The sequence below is a fragment of the Dromiciops gliroides genome, chromosome X, assembly GCF_019393635.1.
Source record: "Dromiciops gliroides isolate mDroGli1 chromosome X, mDroGli1.pri, whole genome shotgun sequence".
Classification (NCBI taxonomy): domain Eukaryota; kingdom Metazoa; phylum Chordata; class Mammalia; order Microbiotheria; family Microbiotheriidae; genus Dromiciops; species Dromiciops gliroides.
Window position 1 is genome coordinate 67,357,527 of NC_057867.1, and position 22,529 is coordinate 67,380,055.

The 22,529-nt window shown below is 37.2% G+C and overlaps 1 protein-coding gene across 1 annotated transcript; it reads left to right on the forward strand.

The window, feature by feature from the left end:
* Positions 1–201: 201 nt before the first annotated feature.
* On the forward strand, positions 202–1,320 carry LOC122733677 (high mobility group protein B3-like). Its single transcript, XM_043974282.1, has one exon. The coding sequence runs from the start codon at positions 203–205 to the stop codon at positions 806–808; it is 606 nt and encodes a 201-aa protein (XP_043830217.1). The 5' UTR covers position 202; the 3' UTR covers positions 809–1,320.
* The last annotated feature ends 21,209 nt before the right edge of the window (positions 1,321–22,529 follow it).

The window sequence follows — 22,529 nt, forward strand, 5'->3', positions numbered from 1 at the left end:
CGAAACTGGCATTTGAGTTTTTTAGCGTCCTGCTCTTCTAACAATAGGGGAACAAGTTCTTTTCTCGGTTTGCGAGTCAAGATGGGTACAAGAATCTCGCACGTACGTCTATGAATGGAGCAGTCAGGAAGCCTGGGGATCAGATCTCACTGTCTCGTGCCCCTAAGTGGTGCCAGATCTGAACTGCTGCCAAGAGTTCACCATGGCTAAAGGTGACCCCAAGAAACCGAAGGGCAAGATGTCTGCTTATGCCTTCTTTGTGCAGACTTGCCGGGAAGAGCATAAGAAGAAGAATCCGGAGGTTCCTGTTAACTTTGCAGAGTTTTCTAAAAAGTACTCTGAAAGGTGGAAGACTATGTCAGGGAAAGAGAAATCCAAGTTTGATGAGATGGCAAAAGCCGATAAGGTACGATATGATAGAGAAATGAAAGACTACGGGCCAGCGAAAGGTAGCAAGAAGAAGAAGGATCCTAAGGCACCCAAACGGCCACCGTCTGGCTTCTTCCTGTTCTGTTCAGAATTTCGTCCCAAGATCAAGTCTACAAACCCTGGCATATCCATTGGGGATGTGGCAAAGAAGCTTGGCGAAATGTGGAACAATCTGAGTGACAGTGAGAAGCAACCTTATAATAATAAGGCAGCCAAATTGAAGGAGAAATACGAAAAGGATGTCGCAGATTATAAGTCGAAAGGGAAGTTCGATGGGGCAAAGGGGGCGGCTAAAGCTGCCCGGAAAAAGGTAGAGGAGGAAGACAAGGAGGACGAGGAAGACGAGGAGGAGGAGGAGGATGAAGAAGATGACAAATGAAACTGTACCATATTCTGTCACCATGTGAATACCATAGAGTAGGGGAAACACCTTTAAATGAAACCCCTCTCCTTTGTGATGGTGTAGATTGCCCTATTAGGCTTAATTGGCTTCTGATCACATAGCTTCTCAAAAGTGCTTCTAGATAGACATTGTAACTGGTTTTACATGAAGTGGCCCAGAAACTGTATCAAAGTTGTACATATTTCCAAACATTTTTAAAAATGAAAAGGCGTTCTCTGTTCTCCTCACTCTGCACTTTTGTTGTTGGTGTAAAACAAGCATTTACAAATGTTTTCAGGCATTTTTTTTTCAATTCGTAAGGTGGTGTTTAACTATATGGTTATTGGCTAGAAAATTCTGGGTTATAAACTGTACATATCTATAGTTTGTAAAAACAACAAAACCCCACACCCCTAGACAGATTCTTGGGGGAGTCCAGGCTTGAGGGGACATGAGACTCTGCCTTTCCTAAGGGGCTGCAAACCCAAAGCCTACACTGTGAAGGTAGATTGCAGGTACATTGCAGTGGGTGTTCATTTAGCTTAAAAGTTGTCTTTCTGTATATATAGTGGAATAGCACCCAGCACCCATTCTTAGGTGTCACGAAGGGGGGGGTCGGCTGGCATGAGAAAAGTGTCTGGAGTTTTGGTTTTCTTTTTAGTTGAAGTGTGCAGTAGTTTTAAAATTAAAACTGTAGAGTTCTGCCTTGTATCAAACAGCAAGCCAGGGCAAGGATAAAAACAAAGTCTGTTCTTAAACACAATCTGGAACGTTCTGGGGTTTTTTTGTATGTTTAGAATGCTGAAATGTCTTCTGAAGCAAAATAAACAGTATTACACTTTTAAAACAAAAAAAACCCATGAATAAAAGGTAAAAGAAAATCATCATAATGAAACAACATACGAGAGTTTTCAGCATACAGATAAAGCTGTCTTCAAGGAAAAGTCATATCTTTACAAACATACATCTAAAAATAGGAAAAAAAGATCAAAGAACTGAATGTGGATTTAAAAAAACTAGAAATCTGAGGAGCAAAGTCAAGATGGTGGAGGAATGGCAGTGACTTGCCTGAGCTCTCCCCAAGACTTCTCCAAATACCTTCAAATAATGCAATACGATTGCTGGAGGAGCAGAACCCACAAAAAGATAGGGTGAAGTAATTTTCCAGCCAAAGACAACTTGGAATGTTGGCAGGAAAGGTCTGTTGTACTGGGGTAAAAGTGGATCAAAGCCCCATCCCCAGGTCCAGTAAACCAGGAGCAGGCAGGCCCCTGAAGCTTTTGAATCAACAGCAGCAGGGATTGCTTCTGAAACTCAGATCACAGACAGTAAGGGGGTCTAACAATTGACCATAAAGAGATTACAGGAATCTCTTTGCTAGCACTGAGGCAGGACTCTTTTTTATCCATACTTGGATTCAGGTCTTGGGTGGTGGTCCCAGGCAGGGGAGGAAGACAAGCACAAAAGAGCTTGCAGCCACAGTGCAGCAGGATTCTGTTCATAGTTCCAGAGCAGAAAAGCAGGCCTCTGGTTGCTTGCAGACACAGGCCAAGAGAGTAGTAAACACACCTCTTATCAAATCATACCACCTTGGAAGAACTAAAAACTTACAAATTCCTAGAGTATTTCTGAAAACAGTTACAAAAACCCCCTGAAGCTTGGAACAGTGCACCCTCCACCCTGGAAGCATTGCACCACTTTAACAAAGAGTTAAAAGTCAAGAAATAGGCTGGGAAAATGAGCAGACAGAAAAAATGCTGACCCTAGAAAGTTTCTATGGTGACAAGGAAGATCAAAATACACCCTCAGAAGAAAGTGATAAAGTCAAAGCTCCTACATCCAAAGCTTCCAAGAAAAATATGAATTGGTCTCAGGCCATAGAAGTGCTCAAAAAGGACTTTGAAAATAAAGTAAGAGAGGTAGAGGAAAAACGGAAAGAGAAATGCGAGTGATGCAAGAAAAGCATGAAAAAAGTTAACAGCTTGGTGAAGGAGACACAAAAATACTGAAGAAAAAACACTTTAAAAAATAGAATAGGCCAAATTGTAAAAGAGGTACAAGAAGCCAATGAGGAAAAGAATGCCTTGAAAAGCCAAATTGGTCAAAGGGAAAAGGAGGTACAAAAGTTCTCTGAAGAAAATAATGCTTTAAAAAATTAGGTTTGAGCAAATGGAAGCTAATGACTTTATGAGAAATCAAGAAACAACAATGCAAAACTAAAAGAATGAAAAAAATAGAAGGCAATGTGAAATATCTCATTGGAAAAAAAACTGACTTGGAAAATAGATTCAGGAGATATAATTTGAAAATTATTGGACTACCTGAAAGCTGTGATCAAAAAAAGAACCTAGACATATTCTTACAAGAAATTTTCAGGGAAAAGTGCCCTGATTTTCTACAAGCAGAAGGTAAAATAGAAATTGAAAGAATCCACTGATCACCTCCTGAAAGAGATCCTAAAAATAAAACTCCCAGGAATATTGTAGCCAAATTCCAGAGCTACCAGGTCAAGGAGAAAATATTGCAAGTAGCCAGAAAGAAACAATTAAAGTATTGTGGAGCCACAGTCAGGATAACACAAGATTTAGCAACTTCTACTTTAAAGGATCAGAGGGCTTGAAATATGATATTCTGGAGGGCAAAGGAACTGGGATTACAATGACGAATCACCTACCCAGCAAAACTAAGTATAATCCTTCAGGGGAAAAATGGGAATTCAATGAAAGAGAGAACTTTTAGGCATTCTTGATCAAATACAGGACTGTAGAGAAGCACAAAAAGGTAATTAGGAAAAAGAAATCATAAGGGATATTAAAAGATTAAACTGTTTACATTCCTACATGGGAAGATGATAACTGTAACTCATAAGAACTTTCTCATTATTAGGACAGGTGGATGGAGTATGTTTAGACAGAAGGCACAGGTATAAGTTGAATATGAAGGAATGACATCTTTAAAAACAATAAAAAAATAAATAAAATTAAGGGGTGAGAGAGGAATGCACTGAGAGAAAGGGAAAGGGAGAAGTGGAATAGGGTAAAGTATCACATAAAAAAAGTAAGAAAAAGCTTATACAGTGGAGGGCGTGGGAGATGGGGTAGGTGCTGGGTAGTGAGTGAACCTTGGTCTCATCAGAATTGGCTCAAAGAGGGAATAACATATACACTCAATTGAGTATAGTAATCTATCTTACCCTGCAGGAAAGTAGGAGAGGAAGGGGACAAAGGGGGGAGGGAGGTTATAGAAGGGAGGGCAAATTGGGGGAGGGGGCAGTCAGAAGCAAAACACCTTTAAAGAGGGAAAGGGTGGGGCAGCTAAGTGGTGCAGTGGATAGAGCACTGGCCCTGGAGCCAGGAGGACCTGAGTTCAAATCCGACCTCGGACACGTAACACTTACTAGCTGTGTGACCCTAGGCAAGTCACTTAACCCCAATTGCCTCACCAAAAAAAAAAAATAAAGAGGGAAAGGGTGGAAGGAGATAGAGAATAGAATAAATGGTATGGGGAGAGGAGGATGGAGGAAAATTCAATTAGTAATAGTAAATGTGAAAAAATTTGAAACAAGTTTGTCTGATAAAGGCCTCATTTCTCAAACACATAGAGAACTTAGTCAAAGTTGACTAAAATAAGAGCCATTCCCCAATTGATAAATGATCAAAATATATGAAGAATTTTCAGATGAAATAGTCAAAATTATCTATAGCCTTATGAAGAAAAATGCTCTAACTCACTATTGATTAGAAAGATGCAAGTCAAAACAATTCTGTGATACTATCTTATACCTATTGGATTGCAAAATAGGACAGAAGAGGAAAATGATGAATTCTGTAGGAGATATGGGGAAAATGAGACATTGATGCACTATTGGTAGAGTTGTAAACTGGTTCAAACATTCTGTAGAGCAATTTGGAACTATGGCCAAAGGGCTATAAATCATGCATACTCTTTGACCTAGTGATTCTACTGCTAGGTCAGTATCCAAAAAGAGATTAAAAACAGAAAGTTAAAGGACTTATACATACAAAAATATTTATGGCAGCCCTTTTATGGTACAAAGAATTTGAAAGCGAGGAAAGGCCCATCAATTGGGGGCTAGCTGAACAAATTATGGGATGGCATTGTGATGGAACATTATCGTACTATAAAAAATGATGAGCAGGATGCTCTGAGAAAAACCTGGAAAGACTTACATGAGCTGATGCAAAGTGAGATGTACTGTATACAAAGTAACAGCAATATTGTAAGATGATCAGTTGTGAATGACTTGGCTATTTTCAGCAATGTAATGATCCAAGACAACTCTGAAGGATTTATGAAAAATGCAATCCATCTCCAGAGAAAGAACTGATGGTGTCTGAATACAGACTGAAGCAAATTTTTTTAGTTTCTTTTTCAAGTTTCTTTTTTTCTGTTTTCTTTCACAGTCTGACTAATGTGGAAATGTTTTGCATGACTGCACATGTATAACTTATATTGAATTGCTTGTGTTCTTAAGGGGGGGAGGGAGGAAGAAAATTTGGAACACAAAGTTTAAAAAATTGATGCAAAAATGTTTTTACATGTAATTTGGGGGAAAATAAAATTCTAATTACATAAAAAGAATGAACTATACAAAATAAAAAATTAGAAATTCAACAAATAAAAAACCTTAAAATAATCAAAAAGAATAGATATTAGAAATCATAGGAAAAATAGATAAAACTAAACTTCTCCCCCAAAGAAACCATAGAAATGCTAAGTAAAAGTAAGACATGATAGAAAGGTTAAGTAAAACTCTAGCTATTTAAGTTGTTTTTTACTTCTTTACTTCTTTAAGTAGTACTTTGTAATTATATTTACATAAATATTTTGTGTTTGTATGTTTCTTTGTTGTTTTTGTAGTGTTCTTTGAAAAGACTGATAAAATTAATAAACCTTTAGCAAATCAGAATAAAGAGGGCAGAAAATCAAATCAACAAAATAACAAACGAGGAAATCTTAACAAAACCAGAAGAAATAAAAAGAATTATTAGAATCTACTATGGGGCAGCTAGGTGGCGCAGTGGATAGAGCACCGGCCCTGGAGTCAGGAGCACCTGAGTTCAAATCCGGCCTCAGACACTTAACGCTTACTAGCTATGTGACCCTGGGCAAGTCACTTAACCCCAGTTGCCTCACTAAAACAAACAAACAAACAACAACAAAAAAGAATCTACTATGCACTGTTATATGCTACTAAAACTAAGAATACAAAAGAAATAGAGGAATTCCTTAACAAAACATGAAATACCCAAACAAAGAGAGGACCAAATAGAGATCTTAAATAATTCAACCTCAGAAAAGGAAATAGAACTAACTGTGAAAGAATTACTAAATGAAAAAACAACAAAACAAACCTCCCTAGTCCCACTGGATTCTCAGGAGAATTCTGTCAAATTTTTATATAAGAATCAGTGCCAATACTATATAAATTATTCTCAAAAATTGAGAAAGAAAGCACGTGACAATACTTTTTTTTTTTAAAAAGACAAATATCATTTTATTTCCTAAATCAAGGAAATAAACACAGGAGAATTATAGACTAATATCATTAATGAATATCAATTAGAATATTAAAATAAAATCCTATCATACTAGAGTTATTCAACCAAGAATTCATATATTATGATGAAATTGGATATATACCTATAAGAATTTTTCAATAACCAATATAATCATATTAAAAAGAAAAACATCCAAAATAATATGACTATCACAAATGAGGATAAAAAATCCTTTGACACTGTATAATATTCATTTATACTAAAGAAAACCCTCTACAAACTATAGGCATAGAGGAACCTTTTTAGTATCATAAAAACTACCTATCAAAAATCAAAAGCCAGGGGCAGCTAGGTGGTACAGTAGATAGAGTACCAACCCTCGAGTCAGAAATACCTAAGTTAAAATCCGGCCTCAGACACATACTACTATGTGACCCTGGAAAAGTCACAACGCCAACTGCTTCCCAAAAAATCAAAAGTAAGCATCATATGCAATGGGGATATACTAGAAGCTTTCCTAATAAATATAAAAGTAAAGCAAAGATGCTCACTATCCTTACAATTATTTAATATAGTTCTCAAAATGCTAGCAATAGAAATGACAAGAGAAATATATTAAAAGCATAAAGATAGGTAAAGAGATGAAACTATCCCTTTTTCTTGATGATATGATAGTTTACTTAGAAAATTCTAAGAAATCAGCAGAAACACTGAGGCAATAGTTTTAACAAAGTTGCAGGTGACAAAATAAACCTTCAGAAATCACAGCTTTTCTATATAACAGTACCAAAATTCAAGAGGCAATAATAGAGAAATTCCATTCCAAATAACTACAGAATGGATAAACTGAGGATTGATCTACATACAAACACAAAATATTTATGTAAATTCAATTACAAAGTTCTCCTTAAAGAAGTAAAGAACAACTTAAATACCTGGAGGAGTATTTGGTGCTTATGCCTGGACCATGCTAATACAATAGAAATTACAATAATACCAAAGTTAATATATGGTTTTAATGCTATACCAATCAAATTATCAAACCGATACTTTACAGAACTTGACAAAATAATAACAAAATTCATTTGGAAAAATAAAAGCCCTAGTATATCCAAGGAAAGAATGAAAAGAGGCAGGTCCGAAGGGGGAATAGCATTTCCAGATCTCAAGCTATATTATAAAGCTGAAGTCATCAAAACCATTTGCTATGGGTTTAAAAAATAGAGAGGTAGATCAATGAGACAGATAAGACAAGAGAGAATAAGAAACAATGCAACTCAATAACTCAGTGTTGGTTTGGTAAGCTGCAAAACATAAATTACTATCTGAGGCTATACTATATAGCAGCAGTCATCAAAACTATTTGGTACTGGCTAAGAAAAAGAGTGGTAGTGGGGGCAGCTAGGTGGAACAGTGGATAAAGCACTGGCCCTGGATTCAGGAGGACTTGAGTTCAAATCTGACCTCTGACACTTGACACTTACTAGCTGTGTGACGCTGGGTAAGTCACTTAACCCTCATTACCCCACCCCACCCCCCCCAAAAAGAAAAAAAAATAGTGTGGTGGATCAATGAAATAGGTTAGGCACAGGAGTCACAGTAGTAAATGAGTATAATATATATATATATATATATGTATATATATATATATATATATAATCTACTATTTGATAAACCCAAAGACTCCAGCTTCTGGGATAAAAACTAAGTATTTGACAAAAACTTCTGGGAAAACTGGAAGATAGTATGACAGGAACTAGGCACAGACCAACATCTTATACCATATACAAAAATAAGATCAAAATGGGCACATGATTTAGACATAATGGGTGATAATATATGCAAATTAGGAGAGGAAGAAATAGGTTACCTCTCAGATCTATGGAGAAGAGAACAATTTATGACCAAACAAGAGACAGAGAATATTATGAAATGCAGAATGGATGATTTTGATTACATTAAATTAAAAAGGTTTTGTACAAACAGAAGCAATGCATCCAAAATTAGAAGGGAAGCAGAAAGCTGGGAAACAATTTTTACAGCCATTGTTTCTGGAAAGGCCTCATTTCTCAAATATATAGAGAACTAAATCAAATTTATAAGAATGCAAGTCATTCCCCAATTGAGAAATGGTCAAAGGATATGGACAGTTTTTAGATGAAGAAATCAAAGCTATCTATTACCATATGAAAAAGTGCTCTAAATCACTATTGATTAGAGAAATACAATTTAAAACAACTCTGAGATACCACCTCTACAGCTATGAGATTGGCTAATATGACAAAAAAGGAAAATAATAAATATTGGAGAAGCTGTGAAAAAACTGGTACTGGGACACTAATGCATTGTTGCTGATCTGGAGAGCAATTCTGGAGAGCAATTTGGAACTATGCCCAAAAGGCTTATGGGACTGTGCATACCCTTTGACCTAGTAATACCACTACTAGGTCTGTATTCCAAAGAGATCATAAAAAAGGGGAAAGGACCCACATGTTCAAAAATATTTATAGCAGCTCTCTTTGTGGTGGCAAATTATTGGAAATCAAGGGAATGCCCATCAATTGGGAAGGGCTGAACAAGATGTGGTATATGAATGTAATGCAATACTATTGTGCTGTAAAAATGATGAGCCGGCAGATCTCAGAAAAACCTGGAAAGACTTAAGTGGACTGATGCTGAGTGAAGTGAGCAGAACCAGGAGGACATTGTACACAGTAACAGCAACACTGTGTGATGATTAACTGTGATAGACTCAGCTCTTCCTAGCAGTTCAATGATCCAAGACAATCCCAAAGAACTCATGATGGAAAATATTTTCCACATCAAGTAAAAAGAACTGTGGATTCTGAATGCAGATTGAATGATACTGTTTCTACTTTTGGTTTTTGCGGTTTTCCCCTTTTGTTCTGATTCTTCTTTCACAATATGACTAATGCAGAAATATTTTTGATGTGATTATACATATGTAACCTATATCAGATTTCCTTCTGTCTTGAGGAGGGGAGAGTGAAGAGAGGGAGGAAGAAAAATTTGGAACTAAAAATCTTATGGAAACAAATGTTGAAAGCTATCTTTACATGTAATTGGAAAATAATAAAATACTTTTATGACTAAAAAAACAAATTACTTAAGAAAGAACTCCTTATTTGATAAAAATTATAGCAAAAACTGGAAAGCAATTTGGCAGAAATTAGACTTAGACCAACACCTTAAATCCTATTCCACAATACATTCTAAATGGATACGTAACCTTAATATTAAAGTTCAAGCCATTTAAAATTAGAAGAGAAGCAAATCATATACCTCTCACAGCTATATGTAGGAGATATATTCTTTTTTTTAAACTAAAGCTTTTAAAAAATTCTTAATAGTATTTTTTCCAGTTAAATGTAAAGATAGTTTTCTTTTTCTTTTCTTTTCTTTCTTTCTTTTTTTTTTTTGCTGGGCAATGAGGATTAAGTGACTTGCCCAGGGTCACACAGCTAGTAGGTGTCAAGTGTTTGAGGACGGATTTGAACTCAGGTCCTCTTAAATCCAGGGCCAGTGCTTTATCTACTATGCCACCTAGCTGCCCCTAAAGATAGTTTTCAACATTTGTTTTTATAAGATTTTCAGTTCCAAATTTTTTCTCTCTTTTCCTTCCCTCCCCCTTCACAACACAGCAACCAATCTGATATAGGTTATTTTGTTTTTATAAGATTTTCAGTTCCAAATTTTTTCTCTCTCTTCCTTCCCTCCCCCTTCACAACACAGCAACCAATCTGATATAGGTTATATATGTATAATCATGTTAAACATATTTCCACATTAGTCACGTTGTGAACGAAGAATCAGAACAAAAGGGAAAAACCTCAAGAAAGAAAAAAAACACAAAAAAATGAAAATAGTATGGTTCAATCTGCATTCAGATTCCACAGTTCTTTTTTTTTTTTTTGAGGCAACTGGGGTTAAGTGACTTATCCAGGGTCACACAGCACACAGTTCTTTTTCTGGATGTGGAGAGCATTTTTCATCATGAGCCCTTTAGAAATGTCTTGGATCATTGTATTGCTGAGAAGAGCCAAGTCTATCATAGCTGATCATTACACAATGTTGCTATTACTGTGTACAATGTTCTCCTGGTTCTGCTCACTTCACTCAGCATCAGTCCACTTAAGTCTTTCCAGGTTTTTATGAAATCTGCTTGCTCATCATTTCTTACAGCACAATAGTATTCCATTACATTCATATACCACCACATCTTGTTCAGCCGTTCCCCAATTGATGGGCATTCCCTCGATTTCCAATTCTTTGCCACCCCCCAAAGAGCTGCTATAAATATTTTTGTGCACGTGGGTCCTTTTGCCATTTTTATGATCTCTTTGGAATACAGACCTAGTCGTGGTATTGCTGAGTCAAAGGGTATGCACAGTTTTATAGCCCTTTGGGCATGGTTCCAAATTGCTGGTAGGAGATATATTCTTAATTAAACAAGTGATAGAGGCAATTACAAAAGAGAAAATAGATAACTTTAATTACATGAGACTGAAAAACTTCTGCACACACCAAATTAATGGACCTAAGATAATTAAGGGAAATGGTCAAATGGGGAAAATCTTTCTATCAAACTCCTCTGATAAGAATTTGATATTCAAGATCTATAAACAATTATAAATGTATATATATATATGTGTGTGTGTGTGTGTGTGTGTATGTGTATATATGTATATGTGTATGTATGATGACCAAAATCTATTCCCCAATAGTGGTAAAAAGATATGAATAAACAGTTATCCTATTTTATTTTATTTTTGGTGAGGCAATTGGGGTTAAGTGACATGCCCAGGGTCACACAGCTAATAAGTGTCAAGTGTCTGAGGCCAGATTTGAACTCGGGTTCTCCTGACTCCAGGGTCGGTGCTCTATCCACTGCACCACCTAGCTGCCCCAATAAACAATTCTCAAAAGAAGAATTACAAACTTTTAATAACCATGTGAAAGGATGCTCCAGAGAAATACAAATTAAAAGAACCCTGAAGTTTTACCTTATACCCTGAAAATTGGTAAAGATGACAAAAGATGGGAACAGTAAATGTCAGAGGGGTTATGAAAAAATAGGTACACCAGTGCATTGTTGGTAGAGGTGTGAATCAGTACAAACATTTTGGAAACAATTTGGAATTATGCAAATAAAGTGACCAAAATAGCCATGCCCTTTGACCCAGAGATTCCATTACTAGCTCCATGCCTCAAAGAGGCATTGATAAGGAGGCCCTCAAATACCCCAAAATATAGCAGAAAAGAACTAGAAATAAAATGGATGCCCATTAAGTAAGGAATAACTAAATAAAGTGTGGCATGTATATATAATAGAATATTACTGTGATATAAGAAATGATAAATTTGATCAATACAGAGAAGAATGAAACGAGCTATAAGCACTGATGCAGAATTAAGAAGAGCCAAGAAAACAATATACACAATGATTACAACAATTTAAATGGAAATAACCACAAAAATAGAACTGAATGTTGCAAATTTATAAAGAATAAGCATGGATCAAAAGATGAGAAATGAGAAGACACTCTCACCCTACTCCCTTACAGAGATGAGAGGTCCATGAATATTGTACACTGCAGATATTTTCAGACCTTTGCAGGATATTGATTAATTATACTGATTTTTCCTCTTCTTTTTCTTTATCTTATTATATGAAATTTATCTCTGGAAGGTGAAGAAAGAGTAATAAATGGGGAAATTATGGTGATGTAAAAAAGGGGTATCAATAAAATAATTTCAAACAAAGTAGATGAAAAATAATTTGGACTGAGGAAATCAGGAAGGGTTTCATGTATAAGGGAGAGAATCAGCTGGGTCTTAAAGAAAACAAGAGATTCTGAGAGGCAGAGGTGAGGAGAGAGTCGATTTAGAATTCAATTTAGAGAACATATTCCTTAGATTTTGAGAACATATCTATTGTATCAAGCTAGGGACATATATTGTTGCAGGTGGAAGAGGCCAGCATCCCAAAGGCATTGTTTACTGAAACCAGAACAAAAATCTCAGTGGAGCCAGTATGTGTTTTTTTAGTATATGCATACAGCTGTACCAGGAATGATGGCATTGGTTTTATATGCTATTTGCTGATATTTGGATGTGAGCCATATCTACATAATGATTTGTATTTTGGAGTCTCTGAAGATGGAGTATATGAAAGCTGAGAAGGAAACTTACTACCTAGGCACAACTTCAGCCCAGAAGACTACTAAAAGAAAGAAATGATGGTAAGATGCTTGAGTTCATTGTCAAGACCTTCCACAGGGTGACAGACTTCTGCTGAGAGATTATGATGTTCATGGAAGCCAGGAGTTATCAGTTCGATGGAATACTACTCCATGCTTAGTTGTGGAGAACCTGGGTAACTTGTCTATTTGCAAAATTGTACCAGAAGCTCGCGAAGGCCATACAAAGGCAATCTAATACAGTAATTTACTGCCAGTAGGTGAGTTAGCTTCCCATTATGAGCGGGGTGAGACTAATATGTTCTCACTTAAGTGGATGCTAAGTGATAGTGATTACCTGCCAGTCATACAATGTCTGCCTTACCCAGACACCAGCTTGGAAACAGACATTTCAAGTGAAGAAGATTGTGTAGACTGTACCTCAATAACTAGTTTACATAATGTGCAGGACACCTTTTCTGCCAAGACTTCAGCTGTATAGACTTCTAGAGTACATCTATGCCCCACAGAATAATAACACTGTGACGTAGTCTGGATCCTCTGTAAATTCAGGTTTAGATCCATACCATCAATTAGAACAAGTATAGGGACAGATAGGTCAGCAGGTCACAGGACTGAGGACTATCCAATCACAGAGCAGACTAATTTATGATATCCCAGGTGAAACAATTAAAAAAGTAGCCAGATGATAATGCTAATATTTACCCAGGCAACATACGTCTTGAATGTAAATGCATATGTATTATACAGTCTGTTAATTATGCTAGTTAGCTATGCACCCATAATTTGATTATTTTGCATAGTCTATCAATGTTATTATTGCTTTGATTTTGTTTGCTATAATGAATATCTATGTTATATGCATATGCATGAACTACTGAAAAACATGCATATATTATATCCTGCATAAAATTTAGTCCTACAGTCAGCAAAGCAGCCTAGCAAATGAGGCTCTGCAATTTGGAACTATGCCCAAAGGGCTATAAAACTGTGCATACCCTTTGATCCAGCAATACCACTGCTAGGTTTATTTCCCAAAGACATCCCCAAAAAGAAAAAAAAAGATCGATTTGTACAAAAATTTATATCATCTCTTTTTGTAATGGCTAAGAACTGGAGATCAAAGGAATGCCCATCAATTGGGGAATGGCTAAATAAGCTGTGGTATATGATGGTGATGGAATATTGTTGTGCTATAAAAAATGACAAGCAGGATGATTTCAGAAAGGCCTGGAAAAACTTGTATGAACAGATGTATAGTTAAGTGAGCAGAACCAAGAGAACATTATACACAGTGACAGCAATATTGTTTGATGAAGAACTGGGAATGACTTAACTATTTGCAGCAATACAATGATACAAGACAATCCCAAAGGACTAATGATGAAGCATACTTCAAAGAAAGAACTTATATTGATTGAACATAGACTGAAGCATGCTATTTTTCACTTTCTTTATTTTTTATTTCAGTCAAGTTTTCTTATATAAAATGACTAATTATGTTTTACGTAACTTGCACATGCATAATCTATATCTGATTGCTCAGTGCCATGGGGAAGGGGGAGGGGAAGAGAAGGAGGGATATAATGTGGAACTCAAAACTTTAAATAAAAACGTTTACTATTAAAAAATGAGGCTCTGCCTTGTACTATTTCTATTATAGGTATTCTTTTTTTTTTTTACATGTAAGGTATTTTATTTTTTCCATTACATGTAAAGATAGTTCTCAACTTTTGTTTATACAAGCTTTACAATTTCAGATTTTTCTCCCTCCCTCCCCTCCCTCCCCCCTCCCCCCTCCCCTAGACAGCAGGTAATCTGATATAGGTTATATCTATATATCTATATACATATACATATATATACACATAATAACATTAATCCTATTTCTGCATTAATCCTGTTACAAGAGAAAAAATCAGAGCAGTGATGCAAAACCTCAAAATAGAAAAAAAAAAAACCAACAGCACCCAAAACAAAAGAAATAGTATGGTTCAATCAGCATCTATACTCCACAGTTCTTTTTTTTTCTTGGATTTGGAGATCCTCTTCTATCATGAGTTCCCTGGAACTCTTCTGTACCATTGCATTGGTGAGAAGAATATAGTCTATCACAGTAGGTCAACACTCAATGTTGATGATACTGTGTACAATGTTCTTCTGGTTCTGCTCATCTCACTCATCATCAGCTCACGTAAGACCCTCCAGGTTTCTCTGAACTCCTCCTGCTCATCATTTCTTACAGCACAATAGTATTCCATTGTATTCATATACCACAACTTGTCCAGCCATTCCCCAATTGATGGGCACCCCCTCAACTTCCAATTCCTTGCTACCACGTAAAGAGCAGCTATAAATATTTTTGTACATGTGGGTCCCTTTCCCCCTTCCGTGATTTCTTTGGGAAAAAGACCTAAAAGTGGAATTGCTGGGTCAAAGGGTATGCACAGCTTTATCGCCCTTTGGGCATGCTCTCCAGAATGGTTGGATCAGTTCACAGCTCCACCAACAATGGATTAGTGTTCCAATTTTCCCACAGCTTCTCCAACATTTATTATCTTGCTTTTTTGTCATTTTAGCCAATCTGATAGGTGTCAGGTGGTACCTCAGAGTTGTTTTAATTTGCATCTCTCTAATCATTAGAGATTTAGAGCATTTTTTCATATGTCAATAGATAGCTTTGATTTCTTCATCAGAAAACTGCCTGTTCATATCCTTTGACCATTTCTCAATTGGGGAATGACTTGGATTCTTATAAATTTGATTTAATTCCCTATATATTTTAGAGATGAGGCCTTTATCAGAAGTACTGGCCTCAAAAATTGTTTACCAGCTTTCTGCCTCCCTTCTAATTTTGGATGCATTGCTTCTGTTTGTACAGAAATTTTTTAATTTAATATAATCAAAATCATCCATTTTGCATTTTATAATATACTCTCTCTCTTGTTTGGTCAAAAACTGTTTTCTTTTCCAAAGATCCGATAGATACACTATTCCTTTCTCTCCTAATTTACCTATGGTATCACCTATTATAGGTATTCTTAATGTATATTTGCTCTTCACATATTTGGGGTAGATACCCCACCTGACTCGCTGATAGGTTTGAGGCTTGTCAGTTACTCTCAATCTGCAGAGATGGTTTGTGGGGGTGTGGCCGCTGTACTTGCTACAGCTTTTTGGAGTCACAGGTGAGAGGTGGGTGACAGATGGACACCAAAGGTGGATGAGCAGCCCCCAAAAGGGCTCAGGAAGCCCTCACATGAGACATGTTAGCCCTCCCTGAACACCCCATATACCCCTAATGTGTAATAGCGCAGGAAAGCTGGATAGGGACAGACTGAGAGGACAAGAGGCAAGAATATTAATTAGGAGGCTATTACAACAGTATTAGGAAAAGATGAGGAAGTAATGAAGTCCTGAACTAGGGCTGTGAATGGGAGGAAGAGTATGTGAGGGAAGTTGTAAAGGGAGAAATGACAAAATTTGGCAACTGACTGAATATGTTACAGCTTGTAAGTGTGAGGATCTGAGGATGACACTGAGATTACAAATCCAAGTGAAATCATCCCTGCCCTCACAGAGTTTATATGCATATATATGGAAATATGAAAAACACAGACAAAGCTGATACCAGATAACCTTGGGTGGATGGGTGGGTGGGGGAAGCCACTAGAAGCTGGGGGTGGGGTGGGGACCAGCAAAGGTCTCAGGGAGAAACGCTGAGTTCTTTTTTTTTATGTTTTTCTTTAAAATTTCTGACTGTCCTATTGGAACTGAGACCAATGTCTGGCTCCCACATTGACAGTTCTAAGTCCTGAATTTGGAGCCCCACCCACTGTCTCCTTACATGGGGTTAAAGAAATAGCAGTGATCAGGAGCCCAAATCAATTAAAAACTACACTCTGGTGTACATCAATGTCATTATAAATCCAACTCTGAAATCAAATTTTCAACAATTAAACTGAAAAACGTTAAGGAAAATGGAATCTGATTGGAAAATAGGAACACAATTTAGTACTTAAGATGGAACATTAGAGCTTTACTTTTCCTTCAGAGATTACTGTTATTTAGATATCTTTAAAGAGCACGGGACCTAGAGAACTTAGAAAATTAGACATAAAATTTTAGAGCTGGAAGGGGTATTATAACATACAACACAAGGTTAGAGGTATGAAGGACTTTAGAAGTGATGTAATCTAACACCCTCATATTACAGAGAAAGAAACTGTGGCCCAGAGGGGGAGGAATTTGTCTATATTCACATAGAGTGGCAGAGCTGTGTGGTTTTTTGAGGGTTAGCTGAGGTCTAAAACAGATTTCATCAGTTTCAGGAACTCCCAATGTAGAAACTACATTTGCCAAAGCAGAGTAGAAACTGAGGGCATTGAGAAGTTATGTGATATGTCCAGGATCACATAGTCACTATGTGTCAGATGTGAGACTTGAACCCAAGTCATCCTGACTCTGAGGCCTGCTCTCTATCCACTGAGCCACACTATTTCTGCAGTTACACAGCCATCACAATGGTATATTCACTGAGATTCTATAAAGACATTCTGACTATACAGTACAGTGCATCTGAACACTGACAATCCCCACATTTACCCTATCAAGACATTCTGGGTATTTTCTAACTCTTCTATTATTCAGTGGTAGTTCCTTTAGGTAGATGCCAGGAAATTGGCCTCCTTTGGTGCTCAAAATGGCAAGAAAACCCACTGGATTAAGTAGGATTTTAAGTGTCTGTTAGAAGGAAGGATGAGGAAATATGCTGACAAAAACTGCCTGACAGGGAGGTGATGAACTCAAAACAGAATTAAGACATACATTTTTGGACACAGCTAATATGGGAATTTGTTCTGCTGGGCTAGGAATATTTGTCACAGTGGTTTTCTTTGTCTTTTTTAAAATGTTGGAATGTAGAGGAGGGGAAGGGATAAGGTAGTAGAAAGAAAGAAAATGAGAAAAGGGGGTCAATGAAACAATTTTTAGAAATACACAAAAAAATAGTCATAAGGCCAGAAAGAATCACAAAAAGGACAGCTTTGAAAGTCACATGTTGAATTTCTTAAATAATATATATTGTAGAATATATTTCTATAGCAATATATTATAAAATATTTATGTTTATATAATATAGAAGAGATTTATGTGAATTACAAATTATAGTTATATGAAAGATATAATCTATATTTATCATATATTATATATAATCATATTATATATATTTTAAAAGAAAAGAAAGATGTAGATAATCTTGAGCCACAGTTTCATGTACAGTTCTCTTTTTCTGTTCTCCCATGTATACGGAAATTATCTTTTTAGCTGGTGTTTGTTAAGTACAGAATTTTGAAAAAGTATCTTTTGGGAGCCATTGTTGAAATGAACAGGTTAAAAATCACGACATGATTTTTGAAGGACTTAAAGGCAATATCTTAACAACGTACAATATGGGCACGTGGCTCCCCTTTTTTCCCCTGTGGGAGCCACTTGGGAACACTGACCACAACACAATTCAATTCCACATCCTGTTTGTTTTCCTCCTCTGCGCCAAATGTTACTACTGGAGCTTTAGATAGTTTTCAAGCCTTCTGTGGCCTAGTGACCTTTTAAACCTAAAACTTCCCATGTTTCCCTAATGCCTGGGAAAGGACCTGGGTTCAAGTCCTACTTCTGCCACATACCAGTTGGGTACCCAGGGCAAGCCACTCAGTCTCTCAGTACTCTAGGAAATTCTCTAAGACTACAAGTTATCGATGAGTTTTGCCAGTGCAGGAGGAAGTTTCACCATGGGGAGTTAGTTCCCCATACAGGTTTTGAAAATCCCCCAGCACAGCAAAAGGGCAGCTCAGAGGGGCAGCTGGATCTGGCATCCTATCAACAACCCATCCATGCCTGCCCAAACTAATGAAGTTACTCTTACTTGTTGGAATTGCTGGGTTGTAGAATTTGAAAGAGCCTTAGAATCCAGGGTAGGAAACTAAGGCCCATAGAGGGGAAGTGATGGTCAAGCACAAGCTAAGTGGCACAACTAGGTTCTCTTCCTCTCAGTCTAGATCTTCCCTTGCTCTACCCTGATGCCTCCCTTCAGTTTGTGGTAAGTAGTTCTAGATAGAAGGCCTAATAGCGTGTTTTTGTTTTAGCTTTTTACTAGGCTAGAGTCAGCCTAAAACCAAAGTGGGAAGAAAAGTTACCATCAATTTGTGTTTCAGCTGGTCTATTCATGGTGGTGATGTCTATACCTTTCTACCACCTGGGAAAGAGTATGAGACCAGAGAAAGAGGGTGCTCTAAGCACACATGGAAGAAAGGGGGAAGCAGTAAAGGGGGAAGAAAAGGAAGCTAAGAGGAGACTTGGTTGGCTGGAGTTAAAGGGGTGAGCTGGAGAGGGAAAACTTTATTGGCCCAAACAGAGGACTGCAGAGCCTGTAGTCCTGGTCCTAACAGCATAGTTCTCCAGCATAACTCCCATCCTGCCTCCTCCTTAGTGGCGCCGGGTCTGAGCTCCAGCCCATTTTAAGACTCCATGTGAGCCACTGCCTTTTATAATTAAGAATTGATGAAACCATTTTTATGAGAACTTGAGTTATTGCAAACAAATGTTCTCTATTAGTGGATGCCTTACATAATCTTCCCATAAAATTTCAAGATGGCTGATAATTCAATTATGTTCAGCCAGATCTATGGAACAGTCGAGAATTCATTTCTCAAACCTCTTACTGGTACGCCTGCTATTCTACTGACAAATGGCTTGCACAGATGTTGGCAACTTGTAGAGAATGCCAGAATAAGACCTGTCATTGAAGCTTTCCCTCCTCCATCTGCCTTTTAGCAGCACATTCTTATGGGAAGAAAATGACCAATTAGTATTGGGCTCCTGGCTTCTGGCTCCAGGCTTTGACATATGTTGGCCATCAAGGTCAGATGAAGGTCATCCCACACCCACTAGCTGGTAAAAGAGAGAGAAAAGCAAATGGTTCCCTGAATGGTTTGTGAAGTAGGTATTAACATTGGGACAGATTCTTCTAAGACACTCACAATGGCCCACCCAGCCTTCAAGGCCCAGATCAAATTCTGTCTTTTCCATGAAGCCTTTCCATGACCCTCCACCCCTAGTTTTTCCCTCCTTATATCTCCCATACCACTTGGTCCTCTCTTATTCTATCACAAGTACGTGGATTATTGCCTAGAGTTTATAGAAGTATTGAATTTAAATCCCTCCTTTGATACTTACTAGCTATATGCGTGACCTTAGAGAAGTCACTTTAATTCCTCATCTATAAAATACTGATAATAATAACTATACCACTTATGTCATAGGACTGTTGTAAGGAAACCACTTTTGGAACCCTAAAGCATTATATAAATGTGAGCTAGTAATAATTTCTACTTGTGCAGTGGAAGAGTACTGGACGTGTAGTAAAAACAACAAAAACAAAAAAGAAATAAAAAACCCAAAATATGGGTCTAAGTTGAAATTCAAGTACAAAGATGGAGATGGAAGGGACCTAGCCCAGTTCCCTCATTTTGCAGATGAGGAAAGTAAGGTTTAGAGAGGATGTTCAGTCACATGGGTAGTGAGGGGCAGATCAGGGAATTCAAAGTGGGTCCTCATCTCCAAATCTAGTACTTGCGATAAAACCAGAAGGCATTTTATAGGGTGTTATAGAATTCAGAGCCCCAAGGGACCTTAGTGGTCATCTAGTCCAAATTTTCCATTTTTAAAAAGCAGATAAGGAGATGCAACACTGATTTTGAAGGAAGCCTGACTGCTGATCTTTTTTCTAGAGTTTGATTACAGATTTACGAAAGGGTGGAGAAAGGTGAGTAAGCAGGTTCTAGTCACAACATATTTTGTAAAATGAGAAAAGGAAAGAGTCCATGACCTTACCTATGTTCCTGCCCATCACACTTAGGCTATGCTTTTAAACTGTTAAAATTGTTTTATTATTTTGGGTTGACAAACATCACCAAACAGCATTTCCAGATACACAAAAGTACAAAGGATTGTATGTGAAACCACAAATCTCTGTTACAGCCTACATTTAAAACCAAGAATGCAAGAAATTCAACATGTTAGTTTCAAAGCTGTCCTGCTTATCTGTGTCTCCTTCTGAACATCCTTCTGTACTTGTCTATGGATTTAAAAAAAATGTTACGAGTCTCATTTCTTTCTTTTAAAAATTTTTGACATCCCTATTGTTAGTATTCCTATCTTCCCCAACTATCTCTCCTAAAATTGAAAAAAACAAAACTCTTCCTTATAACCCGTAAGAATAGTCAAGCAGAACAAATCCACAAACTGGACATATTCTAAAATGTTTATCTTTTTTTGTTTTTGTGGTTTTTTTTGAGCGAGGCAATTGGGGTTAAGTGACTTGCCCAGGGTCACACAGCTAACAAGTGTCAAGTGTCTGAGGCCGGATTTGAACTCAGGTCCTCCTGACTCCAGGGCCAGTGCTCTATCTACTGCTCCACCTAGCTGCCCCTAAAATGTTTATCTTAATCTTCCCCTCAAGGCCTCTCCATCAGGCAGTGGATAACAAGAAGTGGTATGCTGGTAAATGTTTAACAATAAGCTCTCAAAAAAAGTCCATAGGAAGACACTTTTAAGTTTAATCTGCATTATTAACATTTTCTCCATCACTTTTTAAAAGACTAGTTAATCAACAAAATAATAAATCAAGCTCTGGTTTGTAACATTTCCTGATTTCTGAGGTGTAAATGTTTCTATTGAAAATTTAACATTTGGCTCTCCCACAGTGGTTTCATCTGACTCTAATGCATCCTTGTTAACATGATTCATCATTAGTCCTTGAAGTGGTGGTTGGTCATTGTATTTCATCTGAGATCTTAACTCTTTAAAAATTGTTTTTATTTACAAAGTAGTTTTTGCATAAATTTTGTACAAATTCTGCTCATTTCACTCTGTATTAGTTCATATGAGTCTTCCCAGGTTTCTCTGGATCCATCCCTTTCATAATTTCTAATGGCTCAGTAATAGTCAGTTATATCTAGATGAGATACATCATGGTATAGTAGACAGAGTGGTAGGCTTAGAACTAGGAAGACCTCAGTTCAGGTTCCACCTCTAATACCTACTAGCTTAACTTCTCCCTGTTCTAAGTAACTGTCTAAGACTGGAAGGTACTGACCTCTTTTGATAGAGAGAACATCCTTATCTGGAACTTCTCTAAAACCAGTGAAAATAGTGCCTGTCCCTAGATTCATATACCATAACTTGTTCCACCATTCCCTAATTGATGGACACCTCTTTAGTTACCAGTTCTTTATTATCACAAAAAAGAAATGCTTTAAATATTTGTGTACATATGGGTCCTTTTCCTCTTTCCGTGATCTCTTTGGGGTATAGGCTTAGTAGTGGTATTGTTGGATCAATCAATCAATCAATCAATCAGTCAATCAATACATTTTTTTTTTTTGCAGGGCAATGAGGGTGAAGTGACTTGCCCAGGGTCACACAGCTAGTAAGTGTCAAGTGTCTGAGGCTGGATTTGAACTCAGGTCCTCCTGAATCCAGGGCCAGTGCTTTATCCACTGTGCCACCTAGCTGCCCTCTCAATCAACATGTATTAAGGGCCTACTATGTGCCAGGCACTGTGTTAAGCCCCAGGGAAACAAAAAGAGGCAAAAGGCAGTCCCTGCCCTCAAGAAACTTATAATGGGCGAGACAACATGCAAACTAATTTATATGAGCAAGCTATATACCAGATAAATGGTAAATTATTAAAAGAGGAAAACAGTAGAATTAAGAGGGGTTGGGGAAGGTATTCTATAAATGATGGGATTTTATTTAGGACTTAAAAGGAAACCAGGGAAGTCAACAGGTAGAGTTGAGTAGGGAGAGTGTTCCAGGCATGGAGGACAGCCAGAGAAAATGACCAGAGCCAAGGGTCAAAGGGTATGCACAGTTTAATAGCTTTTGGGGGGATAGCTCTGAGTCAGAATCACAGTG

Excerpts from the sequence above, each read along its gene's own strand:
- LOC122733677 (XM_043974282.1), top strand. The coding sequence starts at position 203 with ATGGCTAAAGGTGACCCCAAGAAACCGAAGGGCAAGATGTCTGCTTAT.